A 26286-nucleotide genomic window follows, 5' to 3' on the forward strand; every position below is an offset into this window, starting at 1 on the left:
AAATAATGTTTTAAATTGGATGGAGGCAAGAAGCCCCAACACATGGTGGGGATTAAGAGAAAAGAGGAGAGAAGGAATTGTGTGTTTATGTGCATGTGCTTGTATGTGTGTGTGTGTGTGGGTCTCTCTCTCTCTCTCTCTCTCTCTCTCTCTCTCTCTCTCTGTCAGCTGAGGATAGAGGCAGGAAGAGGACACTCAAGTTTCCCCTCAACGTGCAAAGATAAAGACCTCTTCTCCTTACACAAGAATCCATCCCAGTTACTTTACCAGTGCTACTCTAGTTTTTCTCCACAACTGCTGCATTATAGGCCTTTGTTTATTTTTAATACTTGTAGGCTGGAATTTCCCTAGCCCTGTCTCTGTGCTGTGGACTTTGGTAGCCACCAACCCTATGTAGCCACTAAGCACCTTAAATGTGACCAGTCTGAATTGAGGTGTGCTGAGAACGTCAAGAATATAACAGATTTCTGCAGAAATATTACCTGAACCACATTTGTAATTTTAAATATTCTAGTGGCCAATTTTTAAAAAGTAAAAAGAAACAGGTGAAATCAAGTTTAAGAATCTATTTTCTCTAATCCAACCTATATAAAATATTATTTTATCATGTTATCAATATAAAAATTATTAGTGGAGGTGGGAAATGGACAGACTGACGGGCAATCCATCATTTACTAGCAGTAGAAGCGTGACAGCATCACGTTCCATCACCAAGCTCTGGCACAGCCCGTGCAGTGTGCCAGCACAAGACGGGTTCTCCTTCTCCCTCTCCTGCTTTTTAGCTTCAATATTCATTTCACTCAAAACTTATCAGAGCCCTGTCGTTAAAACCTCTCTAGGCACTTTATAAATTAGTGAATACAAAATACAGTATTTCCTTGTCTGACAGAATGACATAAATATAAACAGGACATCCCAGTGAACAGACAGACCAAAGAAATCAACTGCGTTTAAAGGGGAAGGAAGTGATAACCTCCTATTCCTGATTCTACCTGTAAGTGAGAAGGAATTGTGTCGAACTACGGTAAAAGGACAAAACTGTGTGCAGCTATGGAAGATAAGAGAAGCAGGAGGGGAGGTGGATTGTCAGGAAGTTGTTTCTCCATTTGACGGATGCTCCAACCATATCTCATGCTTGTAACTGTGTAAGCAAATAATACCGTTCTCTAACACATTTCTGTCTCTAATGTTCCAGGATTCTTTGTGTTCCAGTGGGGGAAGCAGGTGCATACCAAAGAGGAATTCCAATTTATCTCACAGCAACCTTACGGCTACTGGCAGCAGAAACTCCAGGACCAGGAGAGCAAACACCCACCTTCTGCTAGGACGACTTCCTCTTTGACCATGTGGAAAAAAGAGCAGAGCAGACCTGTACCATTCTCACACTGTAAGGAAGGTCATTACTAGGAAGCTATGCTTCTTATCCTTTTATGGCGAACTTACATGGCCTTGCTTGTTCGGAGACAGATGAACCACCGGATCCTGCCGCATCAGCCTCCCGCTGGGGCTCTCCCGGAAAGCTGGCAGCACCTTGGACACTGCGGGGAGATGGCACGTTGGCTCTGGAATACAGCACAGGACATTATGGTGCAGGCACCAAGCAGATCCAAGCACATGTTGACAAATAAAGACAGCTTGCCACTGCATCTCTTAGTTCACTGATCAGCAAACTCTGAATTTCAGCAATGAGCTTGTTGAGAATTTACACAATAGGCAGCACGTCAGAAACTAAGTGGCTGATGGGTAAAGCTTGCAGCTGGTGACCATGTGTCATGTCATACACATTAGCAGAGCCAAGTACCACCAAACCAAAGGCCATGAACAATGCGGCTAAGTTAGGAATCAACTTTTAGTTTGGGGAGAAAGTCTAAAATACAAGGACTGAATGTATGAAATTCATTCGTTGCAAAGTGTAGCTAACCTAAGCTTGGTCTGCGTTACCTAGACAGGCACGGATGCGATCATGTGTTACTTACCATGACACTTTGGAAATATTTTACCTGTATATTCATGCTGCTCGAGGAAAAAAGAATTGAAATCCTGAGGTCCTCTATAACTGTAAGCTAAGCACAACAGAAAAGACACACAGCAACTAGTTTACTTAAAACAATTGCTTCCTTTTGGCTTCCACGTGGTGTTCATGATGGGGTTCCAAAGGTGAAAGGCAAGCAACTTCATTTCTTTAACACACCTCTGGCTGGCAGCAGCGACCCTAGGCTTCTGCCACACCATTCCTACCACGTAATGGACTGGGCAACATGCTCTTTTACTCTGAGCCTCAACCATCTCCAAATGCAGAGAGGCAGAAAAATGAACATCCACTGAGATCAGTGAGTCAATTACGCACTAAACTCCTCACCCCTACAGGGGCACCCAGTTGGTAACACTGATGTACGGAGGCAGGGGAGTCTAGCTAACAAGGAACACTCTCTACAACATTCTCAATGAGTGACCTGAGAGTCGTTAGAGAATTCTGTTCATACAAACCGGGTGCACAAAGGTCAGACTTTTATACACTCGATACAGTGTACTGAGTAATGAGAACATAATTATTTTTATCGATTTCTCTCCAGCATGTCTTATACCAACTAAGCCCCAGAGATTCCTTCTGCTGTGCCAATTAGAAAAGGCTGGGTTATTCTACTGGAACTTAAAGACTTATACAAATTTATTTTATTGTAACATTTTATCCCAAGCCTTAGATTTTGGATGAAAGGTTGGTGAAAAGCCTTCTCTGGCCAGCATCAGGGATATCTTGCAAAAAAAAAAACCCAAAAAAAACCAAAAATCCACCTCTCTCTATATATCTTACTAAAAAGATAATGTGTTAAATGGATTCTCCCATATTAATTTCAGAGTCTTAGCTATAAAAGCGGGATGCCATGAAACTAAAGGGGATGCAAGGGGAAAAAACCAGGGGGCGGTTTATGTGAAAGGATGAATACGGTCTAGGACGAACCTTATAATTACCCCTTCCAGTCCCAAGATACCTTTTCATCCCTCACATATGACTTCACATGGGCAGGAAGTGTGACACTGAACAAACACTACACAAAGGGCTTGCTGGCAGCTTTGTTCAAAGCCTGCACTAGAAGCCAAAAAAACTGCTACAGTCCTGATGAAGGGATCCTTCGCACATGTGTTGTTACCATCTCAACAGTATCAAAACATATGGGATTAAAAACGTCAAGAGCAGTGCAGCAGATCAGAATACGCTCAGGTTCTCTGTGTTGTGGGTGGGTGGGTGGGACGAGAGTGGGGATGACAGATGGCTTCAATAACAAGGCACATCTCACTGAAGTTACTGGAACAAAGCCTGTCTTCAGAACCTGGGAATTACATTTCTCTTCCTTCAGGCCCGTCTTAGCTCAGCACCCCTCCACTCCCTTCTATGTTCGTGGCTAGTACCTTCGCACGGGCACATCATTAAAACAGAAGGAGACCATGCATTTGCCGAGAGGACAAAAAGATGGGCCTTTGTCTTAAAAAGTATGTATTTTTTCAGGCCTGAAATTTACTTCTTTTTAATCCCACACTAATGGTAATGCTACAAAAGATAAAGGAAAAAATAAAAATATCTAACATCAAGACCCTGATGTAGCAGCTTTGTGGACACTAAATTTCTGAAGCTACTAGTGTTGAAATTTAATCACATTTCATGGCAAATTTTATTGCATCAACTAGTGTTATGGTGGCATTGTAGCAAACTACATATATACAAAGACAGAAAGGGCTATGCACCAGAAATCCAAGGCTCACTAATGCACATCCTTCCCACACGGTGGCTGTTGTCCCCGGGCTGAGACCTGTCCTTAGCTGACAGCTTAATAGCAAGTGGGGGCGGGGGACATATAGGGAGGAAAGAGATCCTAACCACGCTAGATATGTGACTAAGCAACAACTGTATCCCTTTCCCACTTTGTACACAGTTGTTTTTTCTCTTAATAAACTTAGTAAGCATAACAAATCTCTCAGGGTACTGGTAAAAGGCAGAAACAGACAAACAAGGGGAGAGGGAGAGACTTGGGACACATGTGGTTTGGCAGTCTGGTATTTTAATTTCAGTCCTGAAAATAATTCCTATGTTATTTCTATTTTTAGATTGGGGTCCCCTAGAATTCTTTGACTTCTAGATCTTATTGGCTGTTTTCCTTCACACATAATCTAACCAAAACCTAGTTCTCACTCACATGTATTAAACAGGGCTATATTTATTATAGAACAGAATACTTTGATGACATCATCAAGAGGTAGCCAAAGTCACCTTGGTATAAAAGCAACTTGCTTTGGGTAGAAATTCAGTTACTCACCCATCTGGTCGGCAATGCTGTCCTCACTCCTTTGCCAACTGGGTGTGGATTTTCCGCTGCCACCAAGATCTGAGTGGGTGTTCTGCCTATCGATGGAGGCTGGGGATCTGCGGCTCACTCCAAACCTGTGGTGATTTCCCCCCAACAAAGGCAAGAACGACATCAGCAGCCTCACTCAGAAGGGAAGGCCGTCCCGGGCGCAGTGAACTGCACTCTAAGGACAGGTAGTACTAGTTCTGCTTGCAGGTCCACACTTGTGTACTCATCCTTACGCATGTGAACATGGGTGCCGGAACTATGTTTGCTGTCGTCAAAATACACCACGCTGTTCAGACAGGTATGTAGGCTAAGCCTGTAAGTGTAAACAAGGCCGGGAGCCATTAGAACTGAGCTAACCTAAGATAATAGAGTAAGAAACCAAAAGCTTCTAGCCCTTGTCTGGCCACTTGCAGCCAAAGGAAAAATTTTGGCATCCTAATGTTCTGTGTGCATCTTCCAATTTGGTACATTTCAGGGGTCTCTCTTAACTCAGTAATCTGCTAAATCACTAAATCTGCTAAGTCATTCATTCTCAGAACAAGTATTCTCTGAGCACTCTAAGGTCTGAAAGACAAAAATTGCTTTTATTTACATAACATAGAAGACCACTTTCAAAATGTATACATTTTAAACTGCCTTGGGGAAGGGTAATTTAGAGGTAGGTAAACTGGCATATATAAAGGCAAATGTCTATTTCTGGAAAGAATATTTAGCTATTTAATGAGCCAGTTTATTTTTCCCTGTGTAGAATAATAATACAATATATGCTTAATTAATGCCTGTGCCTTGAATAGTATATCAGCAGAGTAAATCCTGGCTGAGCCAAGGAAAAAGGGCCAGAGTATAAAATTCAAATATTCATGTGGAATTGACAAATTTGTGTATGGTTACTAATGAGCTCATAAGTGATCTATATAATAAAAGAATAAACAGGGCCTGACTTGATCAATGCACGTGACAGATGTCTTATTTACTACAAACTGGTGAATGCATGGGAGAAACACCCTGCGGTGCTGGAAGGGGCAGAGATGGGGAGAAAGGCCTGGAGCCAAGTTCCAGCTCCGCTACTCCAAGTCACTGGAGTTCCATCTCCTTTTCTTTTTTTGGAAAATGGCAGCTCTGTTATATGAACCCAGGGAGAAGAATCTATATAAGAGAGCATTTGCAAAGTAGAGAAGGCTGTAACATGTTTCTGTAAAACCCCTCCTATACCACCTCCCTAGTTGCTTTTGCATAAACGACAATAATTTACAATCTCAGTCTAAAGCCTCACTAAACAAAGTTACCTCCATTATTAAAAACAAAAACCTTGATTTATTAAAACCTCATTACTGTGCATTTACACACAAGAACGGGGGAGGGGTTCACTGATTATGATCTTTGCCCTCTCCTTCCTAAGTAGGGTCCTTGCTTACTTTAGAACAGTGAATACCCTTGAAATTGCCCTGTGACTTGACTCTAAATTTGCACGAAATTAAGATGCTTCCAAAAAGGCACAGAAAATAATATTAGACTTGGATTCTAATTTTGCTTTATTTTGGGGGAGCAGCGGAAACTAAAGACAATTTTTCAAATGTCTTTCTAGCTGTCTGATTTTAAACGAATTATATAGAGAAGCTGTCTTTAAATTTTGCCTTGAAAAGTATTTTCATGCCATTTTTACGTGTGAGGACTTTTCCTTTCAGTCTTCCCGCACTCTCACTTGCTGTGTCAGTGTACCAGGGGCACAGAGACCCTGTTCCTGCGGAGCTCGCCGAAGCCCGAACCAGGAAGAGCTTCCTAGTACCTTTGTCTGGAGGAACACTTCAGTTTAAGAGTCACTCACTGTTAAGATGTGCGGGCGTTAAGTAATCATTTGGATGACGCTGGAAACACCCCCAGGGACAGGAAGCCTCTCCCGTAGGGGCCAGTCCTCTGCTGAGCTGAGCAGGCTGACGGCTCGGAAACAGCCCCCTCAGAGGCAGCCGGAAACGGCCACTCTCTAACTTTCATTTATTGAAATGCCCTCACAGACGAGTTTAATCCTTCTTCTAAGAGTGCCTCCTCGCCTCCACAATTCTCTCCAGGGTGTACACCCTGAGTTATGTTTCTCACACCTTGGTCTCCGAATTCCTCATTTACCCAGTCCCTCCCTCACGCCCCTCAGGACATTCCTGTTCTGTCACCAGTCCTCAAAGTGTGGCCCTAAAATAAATCTCCAAGGGTGGCAGAACAGACCCTCTGTCTTTTCAACAGAGTTGTTCTTTAACTACCTCTCATTCCCACCCTACCTTGTGCAGGTGCCCCCCCGCATCAAGTGGAGCAGGCGTGATTAACCACCCTATTAAATTTCGCCTCTCACCTGCCCTGGATGGTTTCAGTACCCTCACGCCAGGGAGTGGGCAGGCCCTGAGCCCCCTGAATCAGAAAGAGGACAGCAAAGGGGCACACTACATTTGTGGACAGTGACTGCATACTGACCTACTGTTATGACCTCATGCTTTGAACCTCTTTAAAGTTTGACACTGATTTGGTAGCAGACTACGTACACTCCTGTTTAACTATCAGCTTGTACCTACTCATCTTTAGTGGGCTGAGTGGTAGAGCAGATGCATCATTTTCCTCTTGGTATGGGCAACTTGAGGATTAAACTTGGCCAATGAGCAACACATGTGAGTTAGACAGTGAACCAATTCCTCTTGTATGCCTGACATAGGCAAACATGGCCTGCGATCAGAGTGAGTCACCCCAAGATGTGACTCTGTGATGTGGATTATTTTTGAGCTAAAGACAACTGAGACTCTTTGGGCCCAAGAGAAACTTCAGTCCCCTCTTTAACATCTAGAAGAACTTAAATTAGGGCCTTTGCCCATAAGAGATGATCACTGACAACTTTCTATAACCTATGTATAAGGTGGGGCAAACTGCTAATACTGAACATCTGCTCTTACTGTCCTGTGAGTGACCTTCCTCCTTCTGAAACGCCAAGGTGCCTTACCTTCGCTGAGAATGTCACATATACCTCACTCTCCCTTAGGTCTCTGAACCTCCCATGTGTGTGGGGTTCCCATAATTACATGTGTAGTTAAATTTGATTATTTGCTCTTGTTCACCTGCCTCGTGTAGATTAAATTACTAAACCAGCGAAAGAACCTTGAAGGGTAGAGGAAAGCTGCTTCGTCCTCCTCAGGATCATCATCCTATAAAATTCCATCTGCATGAAGGAGGATGCTATGCAGTGTGGCAAACAGTTCCTGGGAAGCTCACACACAACAGAAAAACCCTCCGCACGATCAAGGAGAAGAGTTACCACCTCATTAAAAAAACTGTGCAGCATGGGCACCGGCACCATGTTTCTAACATAAAATTCAAAAACATTCATGTTTCCACTTACATTTTTGAGATACATTAAAAGTATATCATAGCCGGAAGAAAACAATGCTATTTTTGTTATTGTTGCTAGCTCATTTATATTTTATTGTATTTTGTTGCTGTACTAACGAAGTTGCAGTGAATTCTTATTTTTGAAGTCTGCCCAGGCCATTTAAAATCTGCTAATTAAAACAAGAACTAATTAGCTGGGTTTGTGGTATGGTATAATAATATTTAACTCATAAAACCTTTTATAGGAACTCATGAATAAGAATTTTTTTTTTCTAGTTGTCACTGAAGTAATTAAAATAAGACATGTACATTTTAGATATGCTACCAAGGGACTCCTAGGGGAGATACCAAGGATGGGTGGTGGGCAGAGAGCATATTTTATAGTGGTTTTATTACCTTCTTTCTGCTAACATAAATTTTTTGCAACAACAAAGAAATCAAATTTAATAGCTGTATAAACCACTATAGCTGACAAACCACTAACAATAGCTGACAAAACACTACAGGGTAAAAAAAATATATACCCTCTACAAAGGTATTCTTAGTAATAAGCACCATTATTTTATAACATGGTAAAATCTCAAGAAAATAAATCATGTGTGCATTTGTTAAAATATGTATTTGGGGAGAACACAGAATAGAAACATCAGTTCTTATAAATCCCTTTCATTTGATCTTCAAGTGGATTAGAGTCTTTGACAAGTTTTCCCAGAGAGATGCCCCAGCAGGAAGTCACTGAGGGTCCCTTTACTTTTTCTCTGGGCAAAGGCTAAAGCTTATGTGTGCCACACCATGTTCTGTTGCTAATTACCTTCCTTCCATCTTCAGACATATCAATTTTCGCCTTTTTAATAACCCCTAAAAATCATGTGCATTTAGCTTTTCACTTTTGAGTCTTGTCAGAAGCAAATAGTTGCTTTTTGTGTGTTCAGTGTTTTTAAAAAAAAACCATGAAAAACAAATAAAAACCAACCCAAAGGCTGAAATCACAGAAGACTTTTTAAAAATGTGAAGAAATAATTTTAAGCTTTGGATATGATGATCATTTCCCCTACTTTGACAGCAAAACAAACTCCAACCAGTGCAAGCAGTACACTGCTGAGTTCACTTTGGAGGACATTCTACCAAGTAACAAAACCTGTACTATGAAAATAGACAACAGATCATGGAGAAACAGGTTTAATTTGATTCTCGGAGTCCTAAGACCAGAGAATGACGTACATCCTAAGAAGTGTTTTTGAACCAGCCATTAAAACATTTTTCTGTCTGAAATATTCACCTCATTTTCCCTTTTGTTACTTTGTAAACTGATCGAGGCTGCCTGAATGGAAATCATTTTACACATCTGAACTATAGAGGAAAGACAGTAATGTCAACTGGGACCATTTCCAACAGGGCGAACAGCACACCTACCCTTCAGGCATGGATTTCTGCCTGTACGTGCCCCCACCAGAGCCAGTCTCGCTGGACGAAGACAGGTTGCTGGGGGAGTTACGACACTGCTGGGATCTTGCTAACGCCATGGATGAGATCGTCACATAGATGTCCGAACCAGGAGACAGGCTGCATGAACAAACCAAAAATATAAAGTCAACAATTCAAAGGGGAAAGTCCCCAGGCAGGCATGATGGATAATATCGAATAAATGTGACAAAGGCAGCGACTTCACGGAGATAGTAAAAATGAAGCCAGCTGGATGCCTACAATAGACACTTCCCCATAAAACTACTCCCTCAGGGAACAGCTGGAAGACTGCCTTGAAGGGGGTGGAGGCAGGGGGGGTTGTCAAAAAATAACAGTGGGGAAAATAAATGTATGTTTCTAAAAGCTGCCAGAATTCAGTGGGCGGAAGTGCACATGCAGTTCCCTCGCACGGCAGTGTGGAGCATAACCGAGCCCCAGCCCCAGTGACACCTGCAGCCATTAATCCCACGTTTCACACTGTCCTCCCAGTGTATGACCCAGAGAGCCTGGTGCATTGTACGCTTCTTTGTTTTCTAATTTTATTACTCAGAGTCTGGAATGAATATCCAGATTTTGTTATTTAGTATTTATGAATCTGGTTGATAATCGCATCACTGTATAAAAACCTTCATGAAAAAAAAATGCCTAGAACTGAAGTTGTTGCATTTAAGTGGAATTAAAGAATTTTGGTGTGTTCCACATAGCCACCTAACCTATCTATCTCTAAAGCTATGGCTCCTAAACCCTGCTGACTGGCTCCTACAACAGAAACCGGAGCTTTGTAGTCAGGACTGATGTATTTTTCCCTCTACCGCCTCTACTTGAGTAGGCAATGAGGTGACCACTGGAATAGCAATGCGATGCTAACACCTATGACCAGGGTGAGCTACACCTTAATAACAATGATTTTTTATTCCAGAACTGGAAGCTGGCACAAAGCATTTGACTCCTGTCGCAAGGCAGGCCATTTCCCTTTCATAGCTGAGGAAGTGGAATCGAAGTCATCCGTTCAATAAGCCAGGCCTCTTGTTTCTACATCCCCTGTGCTCGGTGCTGAACTACTGCTGTGCTCCAGAGAAGGCTGGGCTTTCTCTTCTTAGTAATTGGACAGTTGGCAAGGGGTCGGCACAGTCAGACAGTTTTACACATAAGGGTAGCTTATACTCCAACCAGAGTTCTGAAGCCTGGGGGACAGAACCCGATTCACTGCAACACGGCAGGTTCCCACAGTGAACCTATAGACTTTTCTACAGCAGGCCAGGATGGGGTTTCAGACACAGGAAGTAGATGGAAGGCATAATAGAATCACAATGAGATTTTCTAATAAACAAAGAATAAGGATAGATAGCTACAGTATGACTCCCAAATCCACCTAGCCCGGAAGGGCAGAGCTGACTTGAGAACCAGCTCTCTGTGACAAACCTGTTGTGTCCAGCTGTCTTCTAGGTATCTCTATGGGCCACCCTCACCAGCAATTCCAATCAAACCTCTTAAAATCTGATTAATTCACACCCCTCATGCCCCCAAACTGTCCCTATTATATTTGTTATTCCCAGCTAAATATTTTGACATCCCTCTCCCACTTCCCTCATCTTCCATAGTCAACTGTTCTAATTTAAGTTCAACTATGTACTGAACACAAACTGTGTGGTCAGGCACCTGGGTGCTTGTCTGGAAAACATAAAGACAAAGAAGATGACTGGTCTCCAACCTGCTGACTGCCCTCTAAGCTCCCCCATTTCCACCCTGGATCAGTACAACAGTGCTTTCTCTTCTTAGTAACTGGTCCTCCGACTTCCATGCTGTCCACCCCACACCTCCAACGCCCCCTCCACCCCAGGTCACCTGACTGCTAACACCTCTCCATAGCTTCCCTCTGCCTCCAAGTGAGAAGACCAAATGCCTGGCACCCTCTTCCGGGTTGGGACCATCTCGCCTGAGCCCATCCTAACATCCATCCTAACCTCCATGCTCTCCACCCGCCTCTGAGCATCCTACATGGTGGTCACACCCAGCATGCTCCAGTTCTGACTCACACACCAAATTCATACCTTTACTCAGCTTCTCTCTCTGCCTGAAATACCTTCTTCCCTTTCTATTCACATAAAGTCCTTTTTATCCAAGGCCTAATTCCAACAGCATATGCCTAAATTCATAGATTAATTAGAACCTCAAGTCCCACAGCAATCTGTTCTTTGCACCATTATAGCACATCCTATGGGATGATTACTTTAATGTGTGTCTATGTCCCCACCTAGATTCTGTCTTTAAAGGGCAGGACTGAGCCTTATATATCTGTGTATCTCTAGCTGCTTATTGCATGTCTGGAGGAGAATTCCCATCAGCAGTGTGGAGAATGAAGTACTGTAGGTGGTTCAGGATAAGGACCCACAGCTACATCAGGTGCCCTAAGCCAGGGGTTCTCAACCATAGTGAGTTGCTAATAATAAAGTACCAAGATGTTGTGAATAATTTGCTAAAAACAATCATATCAGATTCAAAGTTAATATGCTTTCTCAAATGCAAGAAAAGGGGATGATGGAATTACGCCCAGGCACCCCTGTACTTATAGCATCAATCTGACACATAAAGGCCAAGAGAGCTTTTTGGCAATGCCTCCCATACACAGTGCGACATGAGCGCTGGGTCCTCGGGCAATGTGATGAGAAGCTAGGAAAAGAGGAAGAGCTCCTAAGGTGCCCCTGTGAACTATCATCACCAATACTGATGCACAGATTCAGAGAAATAACGGGCTAACCGAATGGCTGGCATCCTCACTAGGACACCAGGGTCAAGAGAGGGATGTGTATGGGGCTGTGAGGGTGAGATCACAGACTAGTGGGGTCTTAGAACACTAGCTCACCCCTACTTGGGGTAACATGCTTTGACAAAAGATCAAGATATTTATCTGGGTACCATAAAATGGACATCCCTTTATTCTTGTCCATTAAGAGATCTCCCAGCCTGACCAGGCGGTGGCGCAGTGGATAGAGCGTTGGACTGGGATGCAGAGGACCCAGGTTCGAGACCCTGAGGTCGCCAGCTTGAGCACAGGCTCATCTGGTTTGAGGAAAAGCCCACCAGCTTGAACCCAAGGTTGCTGGCTCCAGCAAGGGGTTCCTCGGTCTGCTGACGGCCCGTGGTCAAGGCACATATGAGAGAGCAATCAATGAACAACGCAAAATGGAAAACTAATGACTGATGCTTCTTATCTCTCCGTTCCTGTCTGTCTGTCCCTGTCTATCCCTCTCTCTGACTCACTCCCTGTCTCTGTAAAAAATAAATTAATTAAAAAAAAAAGATCTCCCAAAGATCTCAGGATTTAATCTGGAATAACTGGAAGGAGATGGGGGAGGGGAGGAGGAAATGAGAAGAGTAAAGCACAAAGAAGAAAATGAGGTAAGGATTAAGAAACGGCATAAACCCAGAGGTAACAAAAGACCACACTCTTTTCTGCCTTACGAGTTTGGCTTTTATACGCACCTAATATGGAGAAACTTCGAATACAATTTTGTTTGTAGCTGCTTTGATTTCCTCACTGCGAAGAGGAGGAGGTGTTATAGAAAGATGGGGAAAAGGAGACAGCAGTAGAATGTTAACATGGTTGGGGCCTGACGATTTCACTCTCTTCAGGGTAAATAAGTAACGCCAATGAATTATATTTATGGTAAATGTGAAAATGTTTACGCTTCAGTGAAGAAGTGACAACATGATTCCATAGGGAAAATCAAGATGTAACTTTTATATTTGTATTTAGAGCTTGCTATTCTTACACTGCTCTACAAAACGTACGCTGAGCTAAAATATCTCATGCTCGTTCTCAACCTCAAGCTCTTTTATTTGGCAAGTATACCAGAAAATTCTACTTGGTTACTGGAGTTATCCCAAAGTGAAAAAATAGCATTTCCAGAAGGCCAGCATTCATTCCCATCCCTTTTCTGCATTTACATAACTCAATAGTGCCTTTGTTTTCTGACTGTTCACAGAGAACACACATACAGCAGCGGAAGGAATGGCACCCAAATGTTTTTTATGACTCTAGATGCATGTATGGTGGAGGGGGAAAATCAGAATTATCCTTTATTCTGATGCCTTACAATTCTTTCCAAATACTCTGAATTTGATACCATCACACAAATATTATTTGAGAACAGACCTTGTTCAGGGAGGGGGAGGGACGCCTGTGGCTGATCATTCCTGGAAGTTGGGCTGGTTGCTGTCTCCTGCCACTTTAATAAAGAGTACCCCCCAACACTGGCTCTCACAGGAAGAGCATGTCGACCTCCTGAATCTCCATCCTCCCACCCACTCTATTTTAAGGGGTTGCTGAGCCCAGTGAAGAGTTAGCACAAGATCACCAGTCTTTCCTTCTCTTTTTAGATAAACCCAGACTTCTGTGCTTTCTCTGAGTCTTAACAAGCCTAAGAGATGCTGGATGTTAGGGGTCAAACAGGTCAGGGGGACTAAGATGAATACATCTTTCAGTTGCTGTGAGATCTTTCTTTTCTCCCTGTGGAATATAAGAAATAATCTTTTTAAAGAATGCTCTGGCCAGTGTCAGAAAGGAAATTTCTAAGCCTTTAAGCATTAATTTCAGTAGATTTTCTTCCTTGCATTTTTATAAATTTAGCCAAGAAATAACTGTTTTTAAAGTAACTGATGTTAAACATTCTCTTAAATGCTTTCTATTAATTCCCTCTGCAGATTTATTTATTTTTTACTATTGCACAAAGAATGCAGTGATGGAAAAAGTCATGCTCATCAGTCCTACAGACAATACTCCCATAGTCTGCGGGAAACACGCCAGCTTTTCATTTACATGCAATGCATTCTGCTGCAATGAAAGCAAGGAGTTGAAGGGGAGGGACATTTAAGAAGACATGGCCCACGATCAGTATCAGTTTCCTCATTCTGACAGAAGCCTTCTCACACCAGGATAAAGGAAAGAAGAGAGCTGCTAAAAAACATCCCAGATTTCTAATAAAATCACCCCTGTCCCCCCCACGCCTTTCCCATGAATCAATTCACAGGACTATGCACACAGTGTTAACATGAACAGACTCCTATTAAACCGATCTCTTCAGATTGTGACTGATTATAACTTATCAATTTACGAATAGGGAATTCTCAGGATCTGTGTAACTGATGCCAAAATTATTTTCCTGAGTAGTTATGTGGTAGAGGTTTAATTACGCCTCTATTTCTGGCTTTCTGCTCCAAAGTGACAGCACTGCTTAGATGTGTCCAAGGAGATAAGACCCTCTGTAATTCAAGCGCAAACAGTGGATGACGGTAAAAACAACCGAGAGGGTTTCAAATAGCAGCAATGACTGACAAATTAGACACTTGAGTCTATAATTAAGCACAGCATTTTACCACAACTTAGCAATTAAAACACTATTCATCTAGGAAATAGGACCAAGTTAAAGTCTGTCTTCAGCCATGTATATCAACCAGGGATTCTTCCAGAACTGCATAAAATAAAATAAAAAAAATCTTGAAATGATTCAAGGTAATGAATGCTATTTCATGCTATAATCAGAGTATATGCGAAGTCGTGTTCAAATCCTAACAACTCTTCCCTCTGTCTTTTCATCTTTTCCTAAAGTGTACTTTGAGAACCAGAGCTACCCTGGGCTTGCTGACCATATGATTCATAACAGCTCTTCAGACGGGATCATGGAAATCCTGTTCTGATGAGCCTCCTGTGACAAGGTTGATTTTTACAACAAGGAATACGTCTCTTGTACGGTTAGGGAAATACAGCCACTCATCACGCTGAGATAAATGGCTCCACACTCCACAGCTGTTGGCAAGCTGTTGGAAGTTCGCAGCCTGGCATACATTACGGGTGCCTCGGGAGAACAATCGATTTGTTATCTAAGGGTAATTGTAAAGAACAAAGTATAAAACTGGATTGCCGGTAGGACCAGCTACATAATCTGTGGGGCTCAGTGTAAAATGAAAATATGGGTCCCCCCTTGTTCAAACTCTATTACAGATTTCACGGCCGTGACAGCAGAGCACTAACTCTGGAAGGAACCCTTCTAGGCATGGGAGCTGTGCAGCTGCTGGCCCTGCCGTAGTGCCAGTGACTGGGCCCTCAGCGGGCTAGCACGCATGCGCCCACTAGGCAAGCATTTCCCGTGTGTTTCCCGTGTGCAGCGGTGGGTTTAATTCATAGAGCATGGTGGCTGAGAGAGGGGCTCTAGAGTCTGATGGCCTTGAGGCTCATCTCAGCTCCCCACTAACCAGCTATGGCTTTGCACAAAGTATTTCATCTCTCAATCCCCGGGCTCCTTATCAATAAAAGAGGTAAATAGCAGCCAACTTATCGGGCTGTTGTGTGGGTTAACTGAGAAGACTTGCACAAAGAATTCTGAACAGAGCCTAACCTAGAGCAAGAGCCCAATAAAAGCTATTTAGATTTTAAGAGAAATACAAATAAAATGAGACTGTCATGAAGGCAGTACAGAAAGAATGTAGAGGGGTTCAGCCAGGTTAAAGGTCAAATCCTGTTGGGATAACCGGGAGGAGGGAAGCTTATAAAGAAATGCACTTAAGATGGGTCTTGTAAAAAACTAAGGACTTTCACAACAGTCGGGAGTCAGGACATAGGAATGTGAGGCCACCATGATGTCATGTTGGTGGAAGCACTAGTCATGGGTGGGAGATGGTGGGGGCCATGACCAAAAGGATGGGTGGGTCTTGCAGGCTGAGCCCCCGTAGAGCTGGGGAAGAAGACATTCACCTACGAGGAAGCAGGAAGCACGGAAGGTTCTGCAGAGAAGAAAGGCGGGGTCAGAGCGGACCCAAAAGACCTGGGTCAGCAAGGGGATGCCCAAATAATGCCTGGGTTTTGTCTGTTTGTTTTTGCTAAAGTACAAGACAACTGATGAAGTAAGTCTAAACTTTGAGAGAGAGATACAGATAGACAAGAACCATAAAGTCCACCACAAATTCTAACCTCTTTGGTGAGTCCTACCCTCCACCAATATTCATAAATATTTCACAAAAAGAAGTCAACAACCAAATCTTTTAGTGATTATTATTATTATTATTATTATTACTATTATTATTTCTTCTTCTTCTTCTTCTCCTTCTCCTCCTACTCCTCCTCCTTCTTCTTTCTTCTTCTTCTTTCTTCTCCTTTTCCTTCTCTTCTTTTTTTGGCATGCTAGGGTTTTTTTGTTTGTTTGTTTGTTTGTTTGTTTTTGTATTTTTCCGAAGCTGGAAACGGGGAGAGACAGTCAGACAGACTCCCGCATGCGCCCGACCGGGATCCACCCGGCACGCCCACCAGGGGCGACACTCTGCCCACCAGGGGGCGATGCTCTGCCCCTCCGGGGCGTCGCTCTGCCATGACCAGAGCCACTCTAGTGCCTCGGGGCAGAGGCCAAGGAGCCATCCCCAGCGCCCGGGCCATCTTTGCTCCAATGGAGCCTTGGCTGCGGGAGGGGAAGAGAGAGACAGAGAGGAAGGAGGGGGTGGGGGTGGAGAAGCAAATGGGCGCTTTTCCTATGTGCCCTGGCCGGGAATCGAACCCGGGTCCCCCGCACGCCAGGCCGATGTTCTACCGCTGAGCCAACCGGCCAGGGTGGCATGCTAGGGTTTTAAAGACTGGAAAATACTAAACAAATTCTCTCCCTATCCCTATGCAAACAAAAACAAGAGGAGCAGAAGCCGAAATACAGCATACCACGCTGGTCCGAGCGGCTGCTCACATGCGCCTACTTCCCATGGTCGTTGAGGCCCGCACCCCACACCCCTTTACAGCTGCCCTAAGCTGGGAGGAGAGAAAACACCAGACAGGCGACTTCCTTTCCCATAGACTTCTACCAGCTCCAATGCTCTTTTCAGAAATGGTGAGTTCTACAATAAATGCCATTTGCACACTAGCCCATCAATTACTTACAAGTACATAGTGCTGGCCAGGGTTTGGGGCTACATTATGCTTTTATCTCTACATCCTGCTTTTATTTTGTGCCATTTAGGTATACCATCGTCATTTGTCATTTTCTAACTGTGATGGGAAATCAAAGAGTCAAACGAAAAGCAATACATTGGGAGACTACAGGCTACTTCAACAGGCTGGATTCGGATTCTCTCCGGGTATGGAGACTGGCAGGGAGATCATAAACTCCTACAGGCACTGCAAGCAGGGTCACAGACATACATGTAAGCTCTGTCCTCGGCTGTCTTTCCTTGTGTGTTTGTGCTTGTCCCTTAAAATGAACATAAAGATCCTAAAGAAGTGGGCCCACAGAGAACGATCCAAGGCATCTTTATGTGGCCTGAAGCCGTGCCTGCCAAGGCTTCTTATGGTCCAGCCACCAGCCTAGAGCCCTGTGGTCAGAGCACAAACACACCCAGCCCACAGAAAAACACACCTGGGTGCAAGGCCACTCAACTCTGCCCTCCAGCCCTGACGACTCTGCTCATCTTGTTCTTTCATAGCCGTTGGTCCTGCAGGCTAGAGGAACGGAAACCCCTTTTCTCCTCAAGCACTTGATGGCAGATCCCAGACTGCTACTCTGTCACCACACTGAGGGATCCTCACGAGTGGAAGCAGACCTCAGTCAGACCGTCGTTCAGTGTCCAGGACTCTGAACAAGAGGCTCATGGGAAAACTGCACGCAGACGATTGTTGGGGTGGGTCTAGGTAGCTAATCGGTCTTGATTATCACTAATTTCTACAAATTTTAAAAATATGTTGTACAATCAATAGATCTTAAAGAAAAACATCAGTGATTTCAAATGTAAAGCAGAATATTCTTTTTCCCCTGGAGAGTAATTTAAATTCCCAAAGATGGAAGTGTTCCTGTAGCTGATGTCCAGTCACCAGGCAAGCAGCCCAGCACTCTCGCTCTCTTCTCCATGTGCAGGAGGGTTATAGCAGGACACGCAAGGTCTGGCTTCTGGAAAGGCTTCCCCATGTTGCACATGTATGTGAGTGTGTGTGCATGCATGCGTGCAAGCGAGCGTGTATTGAGGGAGGGAGAGGCTCGAGAAAGCCCCAGGGCCATTGTGGGCCTCCAGACCCTCTTGTAAGCTGTGACTAGGCCAGGCCTCCCTGGGTGGTCCTAAGGCAGGCCACTTCCTTGGGCTGGGTAGGAGGGCACAACCCTTGCTGGGTGTACAGAGAAGTCCAGTTTCTTCCCGACACAGAGAAACATGACCACATGACACCTCCCTGCTCTTCTCAGACAACATACAACTGTTTTTTACAAGATTATCTCTTAGGAGATTGGTGAAATTATATATACATAACACAGCAGGAAAGCAAATCCTGGAGGGAAGGGGGAAGGGGATTGGGGGAGGGGAACAAGGGGGATGTTGAGGGGAACATGGGGGTAGGGGGATGTATTCAGTGGGACACTTGAATCTATATAAACACAATAAATTAAAATCAATAAATGAAAAAAAGATTATCTCTTAGGGTCCATTCTAATTCACAAAAACGGTTTTTGCAGTAATTACTACAACTTCTGCATCTGCCCAGTTTACCATGATTGTTTTCAGCACAACAGGCCTCCTGAATTCGTCTTCTCTGTGTTACCAAAGTTAACCACGACACTGTCACTGAAGATAATACCACACGCTTGTGGAAATTCTGACCTCCCACCCGGGTAGCCAGTACGCTGAAGACGGACTCACCAGCCCAAGCCCAGTTCTACCCATAGCCCTGCAGTACGCCACCTGAACAAGCTCTGTTTGACTTCCCTGTGGCTGTGTTGGGAAAAGCATTCACAAAATGACAACAATGACACACTGCAGCTACCCTTCTCTAAGCCTCACTGTGTGTCAGGTCTGCAGGAAGAGCTCAGGTTGGACAGAGAGGAACTGTGTCACCTTAACCTTCATAGGGACTCTGAGAGGTGGGGCCAGAGTCCCAGGGGACTCTTGGGGACACTGAAGTATAGAAGGAATAAGAACTTCTCCCTGTAACATCACATCCAGGGGGTGGGGCCAGAATGCAAATCAAGGCCCCTGGACAGCAGGGTTTTCTGGGTGGCTCTGCAGGAAGGAAGTCCTGTGGGAACACTATCCTAGGCTGCTTTCGAGGCCCGGGGAGCCACAAACAATCCACAAGCAGATGCAGACAAGCTGGGGCCACACTGACAAATCCTGGTCTGGTTCCGGGGGCCACTCTGGAGCTTGTACAGGAAACTGGGAGGTATGCCAAGCTCAAGCCACTGTGCCCATTTCCTGAATCTTCAATAGGAAACACCTTTGTATCATTATTCAAAAATGTGAACTTGCAAATCATCTGAATTCTAATTTCAGTTATGAATGCCGAGTACCCTAGCTCCTTTGAAGAGTTGGGAGAAATACCGTGTGTCCGTAAAGTCATGGTGCACTTTTGACCAGTCACAGGAAAGCAACAAAAGACGATAGAAATGTGAAATCTGCACCAAATAAAAGGAAAACTCTCCCAGTTCATACCTGTTCAGTGCAGTTTGATGTGGGCTCATGCATAGATTTTTTACGGCTCCTTAGGTAGCTGTCCCGTATAGCCTCTACGGACTCGTCACTGACTGATGGCCTACCAGAACGGGGTTTCTCCACCAAACTGCCAGTTTCCTTCAACTGCTTATCCCACCAAGTAATGTTATTCCTATGTGGTGGCGCTTCGTTATAAATGCACCGATATTCACATTACACTTTGGTTACGGATTCAAATTTAGCGAGCCACAGAACACACTGAACTTTCCTCTGTACCACCCACATCTTGACTGGCACGGCCGTGGGCTGCTGCGCTGTATACACGGTGTTACGTCATCATCTGCGCATGCGCACATACTGCCACATCATCCTCCAGAAACTAGGAGGGTTTTCCTTTTATTTGGTGCAGATTTCACATTTCTATCATCTTTTGTTGCTTTCCTGTGACCGGTCAAAAGTGCACCATGACTTTACGGACACACTGTAGAGCGTTAAGAGCCCAGTGGGTTAAGTCAAGTATGACCCTCTGCTTTTCCTTCTGATCTTGGTGGTGAAAAAATAAACACCCTCTTCCCCGCACCGCCCATAATTCAATTCCAAATTAAAACATTTTATAAGAAACTGAATCCAGAACGACTCACACTTCACTTTGAATCAACTTTAGACAGCTTTACCCACAATAAACTTTTAAAACAGAATTGAAAAATTAGCCAAAATGTTTAAAGAATTCTACTTAGATCTAGCTTTAATTCTAACTTTATCTGACTACAGTGTTTCACGTTTATCTATCATTTATTTTTTATAATAAATGGATTTACCCTCATTTCCACTGACAGATGAATTGTTGGGGAAATGAGTTTGAAAAATTTGTATTTTTTGAGTTTGCTCACTTTTAGTGTAAAAAAATGGTGCTGGGCAGCACCAGGTATGTGATCTGTGAAATTGCAAATTACCTTCCTGCTTGGGAAAGGCCATTGTCTTATGTTTGCTGGAAGAGAGGTTTTTTCGAGCCAGAAAGTTTTGCAGAGAAAGAAGCCGTGTTTGCGAGTGAGAGCAGAGAGAATGCAGAGTGCTGAGGAAGGAGCCAGTTTGTGCAGAGAAGGAGAAAGAGGAGGTGCGAAGATGGGGAACCGGAGGTGAGGGGCTTTGTGAGCTCCACTGAGACTGATGGGGCCTTTGATTCTAGGAGGAACGGGAGAAGATTCTCCTAGTTGTGGAACCCGAGAATGTGTCAGGGCTTTGTGAGCTCTGAATGAATAAAAAGGGAAGTGTTTTCCCTGTGTGTTTGCTCATCGGCCAGTGCGAGACTTGAATAAAGGAATGGCCCACCATTTTTTGGCTCCACTGTTTCTTTACTCTCTGTTCGAATTCAATGAGAACCTGCATGTGCAAGGCTATGACGGCTATGACTACTGGCCATACATCAATGGACAAGCAATATGTGCTACATATATACACTAGAATAGTAAGAGTATTATTCAGCCTTAAAAAGAAAAGATGGACTGAATGTACCCCTCGCCCCCACACACACACCAAATTCATATGTTAAAGCCTTAACCCCATTAGGCATTAGGAGGTGGGTACCTTCGGGAGTTAATTAGGCTTAGATGAGGCCATGAGAGTGGAGCCTCCATGATGGGAACTGTCCCCTTCGAAGAAGAGGGAGAGACACTAGAGTGTCCTCTCTCTGTCACATGAGGACACAGCAAGAAGTCAACTGGCCTGCAGTCCTCAGGAGGACGGTCTTCGTGAAGAACTGCATCTGCTAGGGCCCTGGACTCGGACTCTCTGCCTTCTGAACTGTGAGAACAGAATGTCTGTTGCTTAAGCATCCCGGCTATGGTATGTTGTTATAGTAGCCGGAGCTAAGACAGGAAGGAAAATCTGACATATGCTACCGCATGAATGAACCCTGAAAGACATTATGCTTAAGTGAAACAAACCAGTCACAAAAGGACAAATATTATATGATTCTTCTTACATGAGGCACCTAGAGTAGTCAACTCCTAAACAGAAAGTGGAATGGTGGTGGCCAGGGCGAGGGGGCCGGAGGCGGAGAGGGCTGGGGGTGGAGGAGGCCACTACTGTATAATGGATACAGAGCTGCCATCAGGGAAGATGAGGAGTTCTGCAGACAAATGATGGTGAGAGTTGCACAACAACACTTACATGCATTTAATGATCAAAATGGTAAATTCCATTATGTATATTTTAGCAGAATAGAAAATAAAAAACTATTTTCTCATGAATTAATTTACTTCTGTTCCCACTTCTTTAAATAAGCTCTTTTGCATATTGGTTTAGTTACTAAATAAAGTGTTTAAAAAATTCATTAAGAGTCTGTTAAATCACAGGCACCTGAGGCTGGTTCCTGGGATACGACCTTGACTAAGACAGATGGCCTCAAGTGGGAAACATGAAGATTATAATGAAGAAGGAGTTCTGTGAAGAAAGATGTTTAGTGATAGGGACAGTCCCAGGAGGGGCAATTAAGGGAGAGGTAGGAGAGGGTGTTTGGAGACATGAAAGCCACATCTTGGAGGCGGTGGGGCGGGGCTTGGTGTGGAGATGCCAGCGGCTCAGCTGCCGGGAGAGGGAACGGAAGACAGGTCAGCAGAGCAGCAGGTGGAGAGGCGGCAGGGAGAGTCACGGCCAGAGTCATGCACAAGCCTAGAGCCTGGGGTGGCAGGTGGGAGCAAAAGAGCAGGCAGGGAAGTCGGGGGAGATGGTAATGAAAGGCACAGTCCGAGGAGCAAGTCCATGTTTATTAGGCTGTCCCCTGCATATGCAGCATGGAAGGATGGAGAGCTGTTTTAGGCAGAAAACCTTTCTGGTGAACCCCTAATGCAATGACAAGGAGGAGGCTTAAAAAAATACCAACTGGTATGACGGACTTGATAACTCAATGGTGTGAAGATGTGGATGCGGTGGAGGAGAAGGTAGTTATGACCCCTTGTTCTGCTCTGGATACTCAGGTGGGTGGCGAAGTCCTTCAGCGAGGTGGGGAACACGTGAGAATGAAGAGGTGGTGGGGGCCAGGAAAGAAACTGAAGTCAGTCTGGACTCGTAGGAGACACTGAGACTGTCAAGTGCAGGTAGTTCCGTCAGTAGGTAGGCGTACGAATGTAAAGAGTAAAAAAAAAAGCCTGACCAGGCAGTGGCGCAGTGGATAGAGCATGGGAATGGGATGCGGAGGACCCAGGTTCAAAACCCTGAGGTCTCCAGCCTGAGTGTGGGCTCATCTGGTTTGAGCAAGGCTGACCAGCTTGAGCCCAAGGTCTCTGGCTTGAGCAAGGGGTCACTCAGTCTGTTAGTAGCACCCAGTCAAGGCACATATGAAAAAGCAATCAATGAACAATTAAGGTGCCGCAACAAAGAATTGATGTTTCTCATCTCTCTCCCTTCCTGTCTGTCTGTCCCTCTCTCTGACTCTGTCACAAAAAATAAAATAAAAAGTAAAAAAGAGATCAAGGCAAAATATAGGCTATTAAGGAACTGACCACATACAGATGATAGCTGAGGTTCCTGAAATAAACTATTCTGAGATACTCTGCCATGTGGGATTAAAAGAAAAATGAGGAAGAAATCATAGGGCACACAAAATTTGGGGGGTGATGAGACAGGTTTAAAGAAATAACAACAACAACAAAAAAGGTTTTGGAAAACAAGCAAAAGGAGTTTGAAGGAGAGCAGCTTTGGCCTCACAGATACGGTCGTCAGAGGAAAGCAGCTGAGCAGCCCAGGGAAGCTCAAACAGTCCACAATTCAGGGTCCTCAAGTCCACCAGGCACAGTTCACGTGGACAGCATTGGAAAGTACCAGTCCTGGAACCTCTAACCACAGCTAATGCTCTAAATAAACCAAGAGTAAGAATTAACCAGCTGCTTGCTTTGTCTCAAAGTAGACAATGACGCAGTGGAAACTAGCACAGAACCTGCACAAAATAAATTTAGAAAAGATTTTCTTAAAAATAAAGATCAAATGAGCACATGACTAATAATGCTCTCTGAGAGAACTCTAAGTTTCTTTGAACAATATTCACCAGGCACATTGCTCACACCCTGTATGCTGCTAGCCTGCTGAGGAGGGGTGGGGGGCCGCAGATGCAGCCGTCTATGACGCTATGTAAATGAAGAGGAAGCACTCTCCATTCAGCTGCTTAGAGCTAAATGCAGGGGGAAAGGGGAACAGTATGGCATGCAGGTTAAACTCAGAAGCACCAACAGTTCAGTAAGATCCAACACCAACTATTTATAAAAGCTGGTAATACTTCATCTAAAAAAAGAGAAAGGAACTTTCTTTTATATGCTAAGATGCCTATTGTTTATGCAAAGCCCCTGAACTAGCTTAACTTTTCTGAGCATATTAACACAGCTCAGGGTATTAGTACTGATCCTGCATTATGAATAAGCAGCAAAGCTCCATGTGCTACGGCCAGCTATTTTTATTTCAGTCCTACCCTTACACTCTAGATACATTTGAGGCCAAAATGATGACTGCATCGTAGTGCCTATTTTTGTGGACTACATATTAATTCTGTTAATAAATATCAGCCCCACAAATACTATAAAATTCCATAACAAAAAGGCCACCTGGATAGCATAAAAGCTCATATATTTAAACCAAAAAGAACTTAGACTTTATTCTATTTAGATGGCAAATGAATATTCTGTTCTTATTGCATCAGTTTCTCTTAATGTATAGAGAGAACACAATTCAACAAAGTAATTCTTGTTCAAAACTCCAAATACTAACACATTTTAGTATGTTATAAAAAACTCTGATCTTGATATTAAAGAAAAAAGGATAACCTATTTAACTAGTATTGTTTTAAAATTTTAACTAGTATATGTTTTAAAAATCCTAATAACCTTTAAGTCTAGGATTTTACATCCAATTCAAGTAAACCTATGGTTTTACAAGCAGTAAACTAAGGTTTTTGTCTGCCATGAACCATGCTGGATCCAGTCATGGTGAACAAAGTAGGCAAAGCTATGTGTGTCTCTCTCCCCTACTTTTTTTTTTTTTGTGACAGAGAGAGAGAGAGACAGAGAGACAGAGAGAGACAGATAGGGACAGACAGACAGGAAAGGAGAGAGATGAGAAGCATCAATTCTTCATTGCAGCACCTTAGTCTCCTTAGTTGTTCATTGATTGCTTTCTCATATGTGCCTTGACCACGGGGCTACAGCCAGTGACCATGGGGGCATGTCTATGATCCCATGTGCAAGCCAGCAACCCTGCACTCAAGCCCGTGCTCAAGCCGGTGACCTTGGGTTTCAAACCTGGGTCCTCCGCGTCCCAGTTCAACACTCAACACTAACCACTGCACCACTACCTGGTCAGGTTCTCTCCCCCACCACTTGATAGATAGATAGATAGATAGATAGATAGATAGATAGATAGATAGATAGATAGATATAAGATAACAGAGACTGCCCAGGCACACAGGTGGCACCTGGGGCAGGGCTGGTGTGGAGGGAGAGGCAAACAGACAAGCACCCAGCCAGGGTCCTCACTTCCGTATCTCAGCAAAGTATTTTGTGCTCAGGAAGATGATAAAAGGAAAGTTTAAAACTTTCATGTATATTTTAATATATTTTATGAAAGAAATTATATTCCCAGGTAAACTTTATGAGTCTGTGAATTCACAAAGGACTCAGGAATTATTCTCAATGAATGTCACGAGTCTATATTACACCTGAATATTCCTGAAATAGCAGCATATGAGTTTCTCAACTATTACTTCTACTTACAACTTGAAATTTAAACTTAAAGAAGAAATATTGTATTACTAAAATTTAGGAATGATGGGCTAGGAAATTAAACCCTTAAATTATCAGAGAGGAAGAATATCCGGTCTGTGGCTCAGCAATAGAGCGTCAGCCTGGCATGTGGAAGTCCCAGGTTTAATTTCCAGTCAGGGCACACAGGAGAAGAAACCATTTGCTTCTCCACTTCTCCCCCTCTCACCTCTCTCTCTTCTCTCTCTCACCGCTTCCAAAGCCATGGTTCATTCAAACAAACTGGCCCTAGGTGCTAAGTAAGGCACCATGGCCTTACCTCAGGCACTAAAATAGCTTGGTTGCTGAGCAATGGAGCAATGGCCCCAGATGGGCAGAGCATTGCCTGGTAGGGGACTTGCCAGGTAGATCCCAGTAGGGGTGCAGGCGGCAGTCTGTCTCTTTGCCTCCCCGCCTCTCACTTAACAATAAAAAAAATAGAGTGACATCAGAGAAATGGCGCCGTGAGCAGTGCTCCCGATACCTCTCCCCCAAATTTCAACAAGTTCTTCAACCAGTGACAGAAAAATCTATCCTTGGAGCATCTGGAAGTCCCACACACTGAACATGAAGTGCTATTAACAAAACCACTCTCAGATGCCATTAAGGAAAAGGAAATCAATTATCATGGATAAAAAAGACAGAGATGTAGCACAGATAGATGAGGAAAAATCTACGGAGAAAAAATTTAATATATTGGAAACCCTGGAGCTAAATGACAGAGAATTTAAAATAGAAATCCTAAAAATACTCAGAGATATACAAGAAAACACAGAAAGACAATTTAGGGAGCTCAAAAAACAATTCAACGAACACAAAGAATATATTACTAAGGAAATTGAAACTATAAAAACAAATCAAACAGAGATGAAAAATTCAAT

At 43.7% G+C, this 26286-nt stretch overlaps 1 protein-coding gene across 10 annotated transcripts in view; it reads right to left on the reverse strand.

The window, feature by feature from the left end:
* SIPA1L1 (signal induced proliferation associated 1 like 1) overlaps nucleotides 1-26286 on the reverse strand; it is a 381790-nt gene that overhangs the window by 43508 nt on the left and 311996 nt on the right. For 8 of the 10 annotated variants that reach the window (XM_066275017.1, XM_066275009.1, XM_066275016.1 and 5 more), the window contains 3 exons: nucleotides 9126-9275; nucleotides 4311-4435; nucleotides 1444-1562 (listed from right to left, as the gene is read on the reverse strand). In XM_066275017.1, the coding sequence (XP_066131114.1) occupies nucleotides 1444-1562; nucleotides 4311-4435; nucleotides 9126-9275 (394 nt within the window). Of the gene's footprint in view, nucleotides 1-1443; nucleotides 1563-2000; nucleotides 2064-4310; nucleotides 4436-9125; nucleotides 9276-26286 lie in introns of all 10 variants that reach the window. The other 2 variants (XM_066275019.1, XM_066275018.1) reach the window with 2 other exon arrangements.

The sequence above is a fragment of the Saccopteryx bilineata genome, chromosome 4 (assembly GCF_036850765.1).
Source record: "Saccopteryx bilineata isolate mSacBil1 chromosome 4, mSacBil1_pri_phased_curated, whole genome shotgun sequence".
In the NCBI taxonomy this organism is placed as follows: Eukaryota; Metazoa; Chordata; class Mammalia; order Chiroptera; family Emballonuridae; genus Saccopteryx; species Saccopteryx bilineata.